The sequence below is a fragment of the Dendrobates tinctorius genome, unplaced genomic scaffold, assembly GCF_039654945.1.
Source record: "Dendrobates tinctorius isolate UK_male_01 unplaced genomic scaffold, ASM3965494v1 ptg000070l, whole genome shotgun sequence".
In the NCBI taxonomy this organism is placed as follows: Eukaryota; Metazoa; Chordata; class Amphibia; order Anura; family Dendrobatidae; genus Dendrobates; species Dendrobates tinctorius.
Window position 1 is genome coordinate 46,157,067 of NW_027361738.1, and position 15,589 is coordinate 46,172,655.

General features: G+C 43.8%; 1 protein-coding gene across 8 annotated transcripts in view; it reads right to left on the bottom strand.

The window, feature by feature from the left end:
- DIP2C (disco interacting protein 2 homolog C) overlaps positions 1–15,589 on the bottom strand; it is a 535,770-nt gene that overhangs the window by 20,429 nt on the left and 499,752 nt on the right. For all 8 annotated transcript variants that reach the window (XM_073581626.1, XM_073581624.1, XM_073581625.1 and 5 more), the window contains one exon: positions 5,448–5,509. In XM_073581626.1, the coding sequence (XP_073437727.1) occupies positions 5,448–5,509 (62 nt within the window). The remainder of the gene's footprint in view (positions 1–5,447; positions 5,510–15,589) is intronic.

Sequence of the window (15,589 nt, forward strand, 5' to 3'; positions counted from 1 at the left end):
GCAACACTCCCAACCACCCAACTCTGCAAGAAAACAATGGTCGGCTTCAAACACTTATCAGAGTTTTCCAGGACTTTATTACTGATGGGCTATGCCTTGTGGCACAAAGAATGATATTGCAAGTTCCTACCCATACAAGTGAATGGGAAACAGACCACAGTACTATTGATGGCTTCTGCTCAGACAGAGCTGTGCTTCTTCTGGAGTGATCTGGCCCTTTCGAAAACTTATCAGTGGAGATGTTGGGAGTCAGTTTGCCACCAATCTGATGTTGTTGACCTATTCTAACAACAAATTGATGATTTATAAGTGCTGAAAAACCACAAAATTGTGGCATGGCTGCAGTTTCCTACACAGCGGGTAAGTAGCACGGGCTCTATGGCTCCTTTCGTCTCAGGATTAGGGTTCGCTCACACTAGTGTATAAAAGAAAAAAAAAAAAAAAATCGGTCCCATTCTCATCCTGTGAAGTGGGGCGATCTTCTCACTTGTCAGCCGTGTGCAGTCCGTTTCTTTACTCAGCGGTTATTAATCTATTAGAGGACCATTTATAGTTTCCCATCTTACAGAACCGTAATATAATGGGATGCCAGACTGAAGGCCCCCACGCCGAATACAGCTGAGAAAAAAATCCACAGACCTGCAAATAACATTGGTCCCAGTGCAATACGATTTTTATGCTAGTGTGAACGAACCCATAGAGAGGATCTCAAAGGTCAGATTTCAACCAATCATAAAGTGATGCCATATAAGATGTGAATAACCCTTTGATTTGTTTTTTTCAAGGATCAACATTTATTACCTATTTATTACCTATGTACAGGATAAGTAAAAGAAAGAGGAGGACATATCATTGATGCAACCTGTGCAGACCCACAGAGGGTCCGAGAGGTAAAGGGGTCACTGTCAACTCCAAAGCAGGTGAAATTGTACATCATGATGAGCTCTTGGGCTCCAAAGGGCCCTTATACTGTTCTTCCTCAGAGGCCCTCTTCTGTCTGTGTCCACCGGTGGTAAAAGGTATTTGATTACTCTGGATTTGGGGCCCCTTTGTATACCAGACCAATGCCCAAACCCCATAACCTCACTCTCCAACATCACTGAAGGGGAGCTTAATTGTCTCTTCTCCAAATCACACCTCACAACCTGTGCACTTAACCCCATTCCATCCCACCTCCTCCCCAACCTCACCACCACATTTATCCCATCCCTAACCCACCTCTTCAAGCTATCACTAACATCCGGTACCTTCCCTTCTGCTTTCAAACCTGCCACAATCACGCCTATCCTTAAAAAGCCAACCCTCGACCCAACCGCTATGTCCAGCTATCGCCCAATATCGTTGCTCCCATTCGCTTCCGAACTCCTGGAGCAGCACGTACACGCTGAACTTTCCTCCCACCTATCATCTAACTTGCTCTTTGACAATCTACAATCTGGTTTCCGCCCCCATCACTCCACTGAGACAGCCCTGACTAAAATTACTATCGAACTACTTACAGCCAAATCAAATGGACAATACTCTATACTCCTGTTTCTAGACCTGTCTTCTGCATTCGACACAGTTGACCACTGCCTCCTACTACAGATTCTCTCCTCCTTCTGCATCAAAGACCTCGCCCTATCCTGGATCTCCTAATACCTTTCCAATCGCACATTCAGCGTCTCCCACTCCCACACCACCTCCTCATCCCACCCTCTCTCTGTTGGAGTCCCCCAAGGCTCTGTTTTAGGACCCCTACTCTTCTCAATCTATACACTTGGTCTGGGGCAACTCATAAAGTCCCATGGATTCCAGTACCACCTTTATGCTGATGACACTCAGATCTACCTCTCTGGCCCAGACGTCACCTCTCTGCTGTCCAGAATCCCAGAGTGTATCAGTCATATCCTCCTTCTTCTGCTCTTGCTTCCTCAAGCTCAATGTGGACAAATCTGAACTCATCATCTTTCCTCCATCTCACAGATCTTCCTTACCCGACCTAGCTATAACAATTAATGACATCACGCTTTCCCCAGTACCGGAAGTCCACTGCCTCGGAGTAACCTTTGACTCTGCCCTGTCCTTCAAACCGCACATCCAAGCTCTTTCTACCTCCTGTCGCCTCCAGCTCAAAAATATTTCCAGAATCCGTCCTTTCCTCAACCCTCAATCTACTAAAATGCTTGTGCATGCCCTCATCATCTACTGCAACATCCTTTTCTGTGGTCTCTCTGCTAACACCCTCGCACCTCTCCAGTCCATCCTTAACTCTGCTGCCCAACTAATTCATCTCTCTCCTCGCTATTCCTCCCCTCTGCAAATCTCTTCACTGGCTCCCATTCCCTCAGTGTATCCAGTTCAAATTACTAATACTGACCTACAAGGCCATCTATAACCTGTCACCCCCATATATCTCTGAACTAATCTCCCGATACTTTCCCTCAGGTAATCTCCGGTCCTCCCAAGACCTCCTTCTCTCCTCCACACTTATTCGCTCCTCATCCAACCGCCTCCAAGACTTCTCCCGAATTGCCCCTGTCCTCTGGAATTCTTTGCCCCAACAAGTCCAACTATCAACCACATTTGGATCCTTCAGACGGAACCTGAAAACCCACCTCTTCAGGAAAGCCTACAGCCTGCAGTGACCCCGCTGCCTCCTTCTCTCTCACCACTATCGGAGATATCACCTCAACCAACACCTGAACTGCTGCAACCCACCAAGCTACTGTCTCCTTCCCCACCATCCTGTAGCATGTAAGCCCTAAAAGGGCAGGGTCCTCTCCCCTCTGTATCAGTCTGTCATTGTTAGTGTGTTTACTGTAAGTGATATCTGTAATTTGTATGTAACCCCTTCTCATGTGCAGCACCATGGAATCAATGGTGCTATATAAATAAATAATAATAATAATAATAAATGATCACAAGATGGTGGTCCCATGCTTTTTGTTTTAATGGAGCAGTGTATGCTCAATACCAAGTCTATCGGACCTTTGAAGACAGATCCATTCAAAAAGGTGATGGACCTTCTGCTGACATGATCGATGGTGGGACAGGTTCTGGCTAAATGTATCCTACTGCCTTCTGGAGATAAGGAGGAACTTTTACAAGATATACTTCACTAGCTGCAATCTGGAACAGTGTCCCAGGTCACAAATGTTCCTGCAATATAAAGTATTTCTGCAGAAAGCAGGTAATGATTAGTGCACAAGGAAAGCAAGGAGCAAAGAAACATTTGCAACAGAACAGGGAAATAATGAGACACAAGGGCAGACACAGCGCACAGTATTGAGGGCAGTCAGTGGGAAATGGGTCTCTGAAGCAATTACGGATGGTAATACACGTTGGGCAGATCTGCTCTAAATAGTGACATATTTAACAATTTGGTTCCCAGAATTACAGCGAGCCCACAAAGTACTTCCTTTAATTATGCAAAGGATACAATTGCTGCAGTAAAATAATGGGTATAACTGAGCCCCGAGCAAGAAAGCACATAAGATCCTTTATAGAAAATGTACCTTGCACTGCACAGAGTATATACAAGCCATAGAATACCAAACCAGCTCCAATCTAGAAACTGGGTGATGCACATGGCATTACATATACTTATGGCTCTTTGGGTTTTCCCATCAATGAAATGGTCACTGATGATAATGGGGGTGTCGTATTCAGTTTTGTCAAGAATGGAATGAAAGAGTTAAACGCATAATAATCATCAATGCAAAGTATGGAAACAGATTGGTTAATAAGGGCGTCAATATTATTCCATTTCAAGTCTTTTCTTCTCGGTCCTGATCTCAGCACACCATTACCTGAGGCCCAAGTGGTCCGACCCTAACAATCAGTCATTTATGGGATACACAGATTTCTTACAGTGAATGTGCAATTGGGGGCCTCTGAGCATCTGAATCAAATAAAAGGGGTCGTCCATTTTTTTATACATGTGTTGACAATATTACTTACTTACCTATTTGATCCCTTGCTAGAGTAACTGCTGCAGCCAATCACTGGCCTTAGTATTTATGTTTGCATGTGATTGGCTGTAGTATTCAGGTGATTGATAGATGTGACCAAGAGGCGCCAAAGCTGTGGGCAGTGGATTGGGCAATAAATAAGTGATGGCTATTTTATAAACTTAATGGGAGTCTGTCAGTAGACTCAACCCTCCTAAGCAGTCTATATGGACAGGTAGTTCACAAAGAGTTGAATAACATGTTACCTTGATATCTGGAATCCGATTTTTTTTATTCCAAAGAAATCCACATTTTTCTTAATATGTAAATGAGCTGTTAAGATCTATGGGCCGGACATAGATCTCCCTGAGAATCTGCCTCCAGAGCTTATTTTATATGAAAAGGGGAGATACTAATGTGAGACATGTAGCTCAGGCGATCAGAGAGTCAATCATTACATGACTCACACTGGTAACACCCCAGTCAATTAAAATAAGCTCTGGAGGTTGAATCTAAGGCAGATCTATGTCCTGCCTGTAGATCTTAACAGCTCATTAACATGCTGAGAGAAAAGTGGATTTCTCTGGAATAAGAGAGAGATTAGATCACAGATATCAAGGTAATCCTATTCAGCTTCCAATGACCTACATGCCCATATAGACGGCTTAGGAGTAGTGATGAGCGAACACGCTCGGACAAGGTGTTATCTGAGTATGCTCATGTGCTAACCAAGTGTCTTCGGCGTGCTCGAAAAATATAATTGAGTCCCCGCGGCTGCATGTCTCTCAGCTGTTTGACAGACACAACACATGCGGGGATTGCCTGTTTGTTAGACAATCCCATCATGGGTTGTGGCTGTTGAACAGCTACAAGACATGCAGCTGCGAGGACTAGAACATATTATTCAAGCACGCCGAATTCACTCGGTTAGCACCCGAGCATGTTCGGATAGCGCCTTATCCAGGGACATTAGGAGGGTTGATCCTACTGACAGATTCCCATTAACATGTAGCAACTATTAACCAGAATTTTTGAAACCCTTGAAAACACCTATAAACCCCTGTTATACTTAATGGTGTATGGTGGAATTATTTGGGGACCTGATTCTTGTAGTTTGTGAAAAATATATAACATTATTTCAGAAAGCACTGGTTATTTCATATTATTTAGGCACTATATGGACATATTATATGGTCTGCAAATGGCAGTACTAGCTTGGCAATACATGGCGGTATGATGCCAGGAAGAAGAATTGTATAAAATGCCAACTTTCCTTGTTACTTAAAACCCCAATTTCTATAAAATTTTGGCCAAAACAAATGATTTTCAGTTTATTGTAATTGCAGTCCAGTGTGTATTTTTATGGTAGAGTTCAGCTCCTGTTTACAGCTGATAGTATCCCGTCAATGGAGCTGAAGAGGGGCTGATGTGTTGGAATTCGAGGACAAACATTACAAAACAATCTGAATATAGCTCCCTGCTAAGGAGGATATTTTTAGGGGAGCTGCTACATACCTGTCATGCCGTAATGCTCTCATATCCACATACACAGTTGTTGGATCTGGTCCGGATGTTCCCTGCAATACAGTAAGTGATAATAAACATACAACGTGCACAGAGAAAACTGTAATAACATAATCGCTAGTGATGAGCGAACGTGCTCAGGATAAAGTCTTATATGAGCATGCTCGGGTGCTAACAGAGTGTCCTTGGCGTGCTCGAAAAATATGATCAAGTCCCCGCGGCTGCATGTCTCGCGGATGTTAGACAGCCGCAACGCATTCAGGGATGGTCTAACAAACAGGAAATCCCGGCATGTGTTGCGGCTGTCAGTCAGCTACGAGACATGCAGATGCAGAGACTCAAACTTATTATTGGAGCATGGCGAAGACACTCTGTTAGCACACAAGCATTTTCAGATAACTTATCCGAGCATGTTCGCTTATCCCTAGCAGTCACCTATAAAGGAAGACATTCATCAAAAAAAAAAGAGCCTCATGTGCAATAACACCTATGCAACAAGAGAACAATTCACAATATTTATTTACAAATACAAAAACCTTCATAATCCAATCTCAATGTATAAAATCTGATTCTCCTACATTCCAGCAAAAGAATTCCTTAAGGTCTCTATGATAGCGTGATAGTGTGGCAACTTCTTAAAGGCTGAAGTCATATTACTTGTCAGCTGGCATTCCTAGTATGTTATGTAACTAAGAAAAAGCCAAAACAACAAGAAAAAAAATAAAAAAAATACATTTATAAGAGTTTCAAAGAATTACAGTGGGGAAAAAACGTATGTAGTCAGCCACCAATTGTGCAAGTTCTCCCACTTATAAAGATGAGAGACCTGTAATTGACATCATAGGTAGACCACAACTATGAGAGTCAAAATGAGAAAACAAATCCAGAAAATCACCTTGTCTGATTTGGCAAGATTTAGTTTGCAAATTATGGTGGCTGACTACATTTATTTATTTTTTTACTTTTTTTCCCCACTGTACATGAAATGATTAGAGCCTAGGGTGTCATTCATATGTCAGGGTGTTTTTGTCTATCTGTGACACCTTATATTCTATGAAGCATCTCACTTTTTTTTGGTGAATTTATGTTCTGTGTAAAAAGACAGAAACATGTCCTGGTCCGGTCCGGTCTGCAGACCAAACTCGTCCATTCAAGCAAAGGAGTCCGTAAAAAAACCCAAAATGGACAGCATTAACAGGTCACTAGGAGATTTGAGATACCTACATCAGATTTATTTTTGGTAACAAAACGAACAGATGCAAAACGGACCCAAATAAGGCCTAAGGGTACGTGCACACGCTGCGGATTGCTCTGCGGATTTTGTAAAATCCGCAGGTAAATCTGCAGGTGAAAAGACCTGCGGTTTTACCTGCGGATTGCTCTGCGGTTTTTCATCTCCACAATGGAGGAGATGGCAAACCACTGCGGAATCCGCAGAAAAATCCGCACTGTCTGCACTGCAGTTTTTAATATCCATAGGATATTATGGTACTGTACACCACAGCAAAAAACTGCTGCAGATCCGCAGCGTGTGCACTCACCCTTAGAGCTAATTAAACCAATGGTATTTTCAGTAAGGGGCATAGATAGCAGTAGACTAAAACAATAAATCAAAAATAACCAGCGGGGTGGCAATATAAGGCAGAAACTAAATGAGAAAATTGGGAAAAAGGGAGAAAGTGGTTTCTTTTTGGATGAGAAGAAAATTAAATAAAAATAAGTATGGTCATGCCATAACTGGGAAAGTGCATTCTGAAGATTATCTGCAATAGAATAGAACATACTTTAGACAAAGAATGATATAAAAGGCTTCAAGTCAATCAGCAACGGGTAAAGGGCAAACCAACTTGCATTCTGAAAGGAAATAGTAAATTTTTACTATTTAATCTGGGAGCACTATGATGTAGAGGCAGATACCCTGATTCCAGTGATCTGTCACCACACCCCCACCACTGATTGGCAGCTTTCTGTCTATACACAGTGTATGATTACTCCAAGAAGACTTTTGAGGTAGTATTACTATTCTTGAGAATGACAAGGTTCTGGCCCTGACTCAGTCCTCTGCAATAATGAGACTTAAGGGGAATTTGATACATGCTGCCATAGGATAGGTGATAACTTAATTTTTGGTGGTGGTTCGACTGATCTGTCCTACACTGATAGGCAGAAACGGGAATTTTCTATTGGGCCATTTATCCCTGCTAGAATGGAGCGTCAGGTCAGATGCCCAAACGCCGTTCCGTGGAGCTGATGCAAAAAAAACAAGCGCTGCGAATGCGAGTCCCAAAGGGAAATAAGGAGGGGCATGGGTTGGGATCATTACATAATTTTTCTGTGGAGAGGACGATGGCGTACTAGATGTCATACTACAGCATCAAACTCATTCAAAAGGGGTTTTCAGTTTTTTTTAAAACCAAGGTCTAATTAAAACCCATCGAAGGCCCGACCTACACTTTCAACTATAAAGAGCGGGCTGATTTTGGACAAAGTCGCATGAAGAATGCACATGTTACTTCTTTCAACTGCTTCACAGTTTCGGAACCCTCAAGCGTTTAAAATAAGTAAAAAAAAAACTGAACGTGTGCACAGCAAAGCCGTTTTTACATTGCTGTGCATTATGTTCACTTTTTTGCTCCTGAATCTGCCTGTACAAGACATCGTGTGCCCATACCCTGACTGCAACTGTAATGGATCATCCAATCACTAAGCTTACTTTATGGCAAATATGTATATCTGAAAACCAGTAAATTCTAAATATTTTCCAATTATTCATATACTTCATCCACAAAAAAAATAATACAGCCATAAAAAACAAGGACACCTGCAGACATAGTAGCAAGGTAATTTTTTTTTTTGGAAGTTGCCCTGTACAGTCTACCATTCCCAGACAAAGTGAATAGACTACAATGTGAAGCAAACATGAAGGCTTCCAGATGGTATGGTGAGCAAACAAAAAAAAATAGTTAACACTACTTTCTGTAAAAAAAAAAAAACGGGAAATCTGTCCGCAGGTTTTTTTGTTGTTTAATATGAAAGCAGTCTAAAGCTGAGAGCCTGATTCCAGGGATGTATTACTTACTAGGCTGTGTGCTGCAGTTTCAGTACAATCCATGTTTTATCAGCAGAAGATTATCACTCACTTGCACGGCAGTCCAGGTGATCTGTATAACCCCGCCTCCACCACTGATTGGCTGACAATGCACAGTGTACACAGGAAGCGTCCAATCAGTGGTGTGGGCGGGGTTATACACAGAGCTCAGCGTTTGAGCATTTCTAAATCTACAACAGAGAAAACAGGGATTCTATCCAAACTGCAGCAAGCAGTCCAGTAAGTGACATCACTGGAATCAGGGTCTATGTCTCTACATCATGCAGGACACCAATTACATAGCAAAAACATACTGACAGATTATTTGAACATATTTTTTTTGGAGTCTGTACAATCATCAAAGATAATTTAAAGTTGTTCTTGAATTAAACTTCTATCTTTCACTGATAAGTTAGTATACAATTATATTTCTATTTCAGAACAATTCTCAGGTATCTTTTTCTTGTAACTTCAGTATAGGTATTGTACTATTCCTTTGTTATTCCTCTTGAATACTTATGAGAAACTAAACAAAGGGGTGTCACCATTCCCTTTGTCAAAGAGGCGTGGTCTTCACTGATTGGACAGTATGACAGTGTCCAGGGACAACCCCACGAGCTGTCATTTCATTGATGTATCTTGAAAAGGAATAACCGTGGAACGATTCTAAGAAAAGGGGCTTCAGAATTAATATTTCAGTAAGAATACAAGTAACTATGGACCTACACATGTCACGAGTTGTATCAGGTCCTTTTAAAAAGTATGACTCACGGACACAAATTATTTGACAAGAGGCAGGTTTAATAATAAAATGACAAAATGTCAAGCTGTGAGGTCAGATCACATACCAAGAGTCATCTATACATTAGTAATTCCTTATAGTAGCGATAATTAAGGTTGATTTCATAACCAGTTTTCTAGGCAATTAGGATATGGGCTATTATGCTCCACATTACTGTAGTCTTCTGGGGTCGTGTCAATGGTTGGGTTGTATAAGACACAGATATTATTATACGACTTGATGGAAATTCTGCATGGAGGAAGTACTGAGTTCTATGATAACGGATTGAGAAACCGGAGGAGGCCTTGAGGGTTCTGCTAAAGACATCAACCTATTTAACGATGCCTAAAACAATCAGTATAAAGTCACCATTATAGGTGACCTATAACCGATGAGGCTGCTCAAGACTCACCAACTAACCGCTGTGATGGGAATTATATCTGTGGTTTAGCCAGAGCGGAAATTTTCTCACACCTCCCCAAGGTATAAAATGGACAGCCACTGAGCTGAGCGTCCGCCACGTGACACTATATGTGTCTGCTGCATGGGGAAATTAACTCTTCTCCAACCAGCTGATTGTTGGGGGAGTATGTGGTTACTGTAGTACAGTTATATCCTAAAGATTTTATAGATCCTTATATAGTACAGATTTTTTTTCTATTTATTCTTTTTTTTATTTATATTAGTTATTATTTTCATTATTTTTTACTTTTATTTCAAATGTTATGTACGGTAATCTTTTTTTTTTTTTTCAGGATGTGACGATTCCGCTGCAGATCAGCCAGAAACCCACGTCAAAATCCCCAACAATTGGGGTCTTTTCACCAATTTTGACTTTCCCCTTTAACTAAATTGGGAAAATAAGTAACAACTCCAAAACAAGAATTGGCATGCAGAAGAGTGAAAAGAAAAAAAAAAAAAGGTCAAATCTCATCCACATCCTACTACTCTATACTGTAGTTTCTGCTTACTAATCAGGACAAAAAATCTGCAGCACTTTTCCTTACATGAACGTAGGCAAAAAGCCACACAAGCTGCAAAAGTGCACGATTACCTAATGAAGCGAGGTTACAAACGCAATTCTGTTAATGACTTCACTGTAAATGATTTTAGGATGTGAGATATTAAGAGTAAAGTATTCAGTGCAGACCTGAAAATAGCAGAAGGTTAAGGAATTTAATTTAGTGAATCCAATTCATTAACTTGAAATTACTAATTTATAACTTCAAGGTCTTGTCCGATTTTCAGAAATTAGATATTTAAGGGGAACATACCTGTTTTTCACTTTTCTGTTCCATGAAAAAAAATTATTCTGATTGCTACAATTCAGCAGAAAACTATACATACTGTATATATGTTAGGAACGGCGGAACGCACTAAATAAAAATATAAAGTGCGTTCGCCGCTCAGGGTCCACCGTGCAGTAGGCGAAATAACCGCTACTAGGTGGTGGCAGGAGCAATATGGCGGAATTGCACACGGGGTTAAACTCCACCCAGGTGTGCAGAACAATCTCAGTTAAACTCACGGAGATGCCAAAAGTACAAACACAAATAACTGAGCCTGTTGTAGTCACAGAACTCAGTAAAAAACGCACACACAGTATACGGTCACAGGAGTAGCCCAAAACGGCGGCACTACGTACGTCTAGACCTACCATGTGCGCGGTGTTGCAACTGAAAACGCAAAGGAGGCTGCTACTGCAGCGCCGCGTAGACACTGCCGCCAAACGACAAAGGCAAGGCGCAAGCGCAATGTCGGACACTAGCAGCTGTGGATGTTGCAGCAGAGGAGCGCTGGCGCTGAAACTAACTCAGTCCCTATTCACATGCGTAATATCAGAAGGAAGGGGTTTCAAATGAGTCAGTCACCAGAATCATGAATCCATCCTCATACACACAGCAGCAAGTATGACTATACTAGTGCATGGCGGAACAGCCATGCGCGCCTTTTATAGTAGCCGGGACCTTCTGCACGCTTCCAGATCTCTGAGATGGACCAATGAGAACTGGAGCGGGACCTGAGCACATGACTCCCGATCTCCAATGGGTCATCGTCCCATGAGCATGCCCAGTAAGAGGACAGAAGGACTTAGACTCAGGAGAGATTTGCTGCAAGGCAATCTGCTCTGCAATCTCCTCTGCCGTGGCAATATAGGAGGAGAGTGCAGAATGTGAGGATCTGGATCCCTGCTGAGTAAACGCAGGAATCCGACTCTTAACATTACCCCCCTCCTAGGGCCCCCCCTTCCCTGAGCCTTACGATCCACCAACTTGTGCCCATAAGAGGCATAGGCCTCAGACTCGTCCGCAGGCAAGTCTGATGTCCCGGTAGGTAACAGAGAGACCCGGGACACATGGAAGGCCTCAGGGGTGGCAAGATCGCCAGGTCTGAGAAGGGACCCATGGGAGACAGCGGGAGTGGAAGTTAAAGTGGAACGCCACCGTGTGTCGGCAGGCGTCTCCGCTCTTTGCTTAAGGAGGCTATTCCGAGCACAAAAGGCGCAGGCCCGAATATATTTTTTAACATCCCGAGCCCTATGCGGCCACCAGTAAGACTCTGCCAGGAGTTTTGTGGTCTGCATATAGCCGCAGTGACCACCCTCCTGGACGTGTGTGCCCAAGCAAGAACCTTCGGCCGAAGGTGGGGAGGAACAAGGGTCTTACCCGGCGGTACAGAATCTGGCCGTTGCGGGGCACAGTTGTTCTGAGAACCCGCGTGTTGACAAATAAGGCCGCGACTAGAGTCTTGTGCCGGACATGCCTGAAGAACGGCGCGAGACACCTCCATGGGCTCTGGAGGTGCAACCTCTGGCTCGGGTAGTTCCGTTTGGATTGAGCACGCTCCACACCGCGCTCCGAAAAACGGAGGTCGATGCGGGTGGAAATGGCAATCAGCTCTTCCAAACTGGCAGGAACCTCTCTAGTGGAGAGAGCATCTTTTACGTGCTCCGCCAAACCTCTCCAAAACACAGGGATGAGGGCTTTATCAGACCACTCCAACTCGGAAGCCAGTGTCCGAAAACGGACAGCATACTGACTAACCGAGAGAGCACCCTGAGTCAAAGCTAGAAGCTGAAGAGAGGTATCGTGCGTGACCCGTGGACCGAGGAAGACCTGCTTAATAGCTGTTAGAAAGTGAGCAGCGGTCCGGACCTCTGGGTCACCACGTTCCCATAGTGGCGTAGCCCACTCGAACGCTTTGCCCGACAGCAGGGAGACAATAAACCCCACCTTGGCCCGTTCCGTAGGGAATCGCGCAGCCAGTAACTCTAGCTGAATGGAGCACCGGCTGATGAAACCCCTACAGGAGGCTGTTGTGAGTTCATTTTCCCCTTCGTCACTGAGGTCTGGTGAACTCCCTATTCTGGTGAAGGAAGGTAATGAGCCTGATTATCAGGCACCTGAACCTGATGAGGATGACTGGCTGAGTGGAGTCACGGACTGGATATAAGGCTGCCGACGCCCTTCTGCCCTGCGGGTGATTTCTCTGTGGACTTCTAGGACACCAGTCTGATTCCTGCTCCTCTAAGCTAAGTTTTTCTGCTTTGCCTGTTTGCATTAGTGTTTTGTTTTTGTTTTCCTTGCTTTTCTGGATTCTGCCATTCCTTGCTGGGGTGAGCTGAATCTCCTTTTGCCTTTAGCTCTGTCTTCAGAATATTCCTGAGTACTGACATAACTTTTTTGAAGCCTAGCGTCTTCAGGGCCTTTTTCACTGTCAGTCTGTTGGCTCTTATTTTCATAGGGTTTTTCACGGATTGCAGACAGCAGCCTTCCTGTGCTTTTCTATCTAGCTAGATTGGGCCCCATCTTTGCTCAGTCTATCTTTCTGCCTGTGTTAGTGTTTTCATCTTGCTTCACCGTCATTATATGTTGGGGGCTGCCTATTGCTTTGGGGTCTGCTCTGGGGCAGTTTAGTTTTCCCCTTTCTTTCTTTAGGCCTAGCTATTTCTCCGGCTGTGATCGAGGGGTCTAGGGCATCGTAGGAACCCCCCACGGCTACTGCTAGTTGTGTTGATAGGTTCAGGGGTCTGCAATTCGATAGCTGCCAACTTCTCTGGTTTTCTGGACTTAGCTAGCATTTCTGTTTTTGCCTCCTACGGTGACTCAATCATAACAGGAGGCGCCATCGCCAGAAAATTTATCGGGCAACGGGAGGCGGGTAACTGTCGGCGCGGGGGAGGACGTGGACATACGGGAAACCGAGTCTGTGATTGCCTTTACAGCAGCTTCGGTGGATTGTGCAGTGGAGAGAGGCCACTCAAGAGTGGGCTGCCGGCACTTAAGCTGCTGAATACACTGTAAGAGTTGCTGCTGTTCTGCCATCACTAGTCAGACCCTGGCGCTAGCATAAAGTTAGGAACGGCGGAACGCACTAAATAAAAATATAAAGTGCGTTCGCCGCTCGGGGTCCACCGTGCATTAGGTGAAATAACCGCTGCTAGGTGGTGGCAGGAGCAATATGGCGGAATTGCACACGGGGTTAAACTCCACCCAGGTGTGCAGAGCAATCTCAGTTAAACTCACGGAAATGCCAAAAGTACAAACACAAATAACTGAGCCTGTTGTAGTCACAGAACTCAGTAAAAAACGTACACACGATATACGGTCACAGGAGTAGTCCAAGACGGCGGCACTACGTCCGTCTAGACCTACCGTGTGCGCGGCGTTGCAACTGCAAACGCAAAGGAGGCTGCTACTGCAGCGCGGCGTGGACACTGCCGCCAAACGACAAAGGCAAGGCGCAAGCGCAATGTCGGACGCTAGCAGCTGTGCGAGTTGAAGCAGAGGAGCGCTGGCGCTGAAACTAACTCAGTCCCTATTCACATGCGTAATATCAGAGGGAAGGGGTTTCAAATGAGTCAGTCACCAGAATCATGCATCCGTCCTCATACACACAGCAGCAAGTAAGTCTATACTAGCGCATGGGGGAACAGCCATGCGCGCCTTTTATAGTAGCCGGGACCTTCTGCACGCTTCCAGATCTCTGAGATGGACCAATGAGAACTGGAGTGGGACCCGAGCACATGACTCCCGATCTCCAATGGGAGATCGTCCCATGAGCATGCCCAGTAAGAGGACAGAAGGACTTAGCCTCAGGAGAGATTTGCTGCAAGGCAATCTCCTCTGCAGTGGCAAAATAGGAGGAGAGTGCAGAATGTGAGGATCTGGATCCCTGCTGAGTAAACGCAGGAATCCGACTCCTAACACACACACACACATATATATATATATATATATATATATATATAGTTAAGGTATTGCAAAGTTATGCAACAATGTATTACCTTATTTTGCCTGCTTTTATCCCAGACTGCATGATTAACAAGAATTTTCAGATCCCCAGTTCATGCTCCTTTAGAAGCTACTTTCAGTCGCTGCTTTGGAAAATCTATACTCTGCATGCAAGTAATCAGTGTTTACAGACTTCCCTTCTCTGAGTACAGGGGTAGGGTGCAAAGAGGCTCAGTATATACAGTAGATCTCCTAAGCAGCAACTGTAAGACAACAGGTCATTACACTTTTCTTGGTGAACTGGACAAAAGATGTAATAGTGACTGAAGAGCAGAATATTTTTTTTTTTATTATTTTGCTTTACCATTGCAGCAAATATTTGGTACCTAATGAGTTAACTCCAAATGGGTGTTACAAGATAGTTTTCACTGGAAAACTAGTTTTCACTCCTTTATGACACTGACCAATCATAAGAAGGCAGCAACACAGAAGTGCAAAAGGATCTGTGATCATGTCATCGGGGTCACATGACCTGCGTGCGTGCACAGGTTCTGCCATCCGGGGTGTGCAGCATAAATTTGCACTGAGGATATATCTAGCAGCACAGAGTTTCTGGAAATATTAACTGGAACTGGAGTTAATAGCTCCACACTTCTGTGTTGTGTAATATATCTTTAGAGCTTATTTAGGCTGTGCACTTCGGCTGGCAGAACCTGTGGACTCAAGTGATCTCACCCTGATGACATGATCACAGATCCTTTTGCACTTCTATGTTGCTGCGTGCTTCTGATTGGTCAGTGTCATAAAGGAGGCAGAAGTACACGCCCCCTGTGAAAACTATCTAATAACATTCCCTTAGTCTTCAGTTTAGTTAACACGTTAGGTGCCAAATATTTGTTGTAGTTATATTAGCAATCTGAGTTGAAATGAAAAAAAAAAAAGAAAAAACATTCCATTTTGCATCCAGTCGGAAACATTTGGTGAAGTGACCTCTTGAAAGGAGCTAAATAGGCCAAGTGCTCACAAAAAC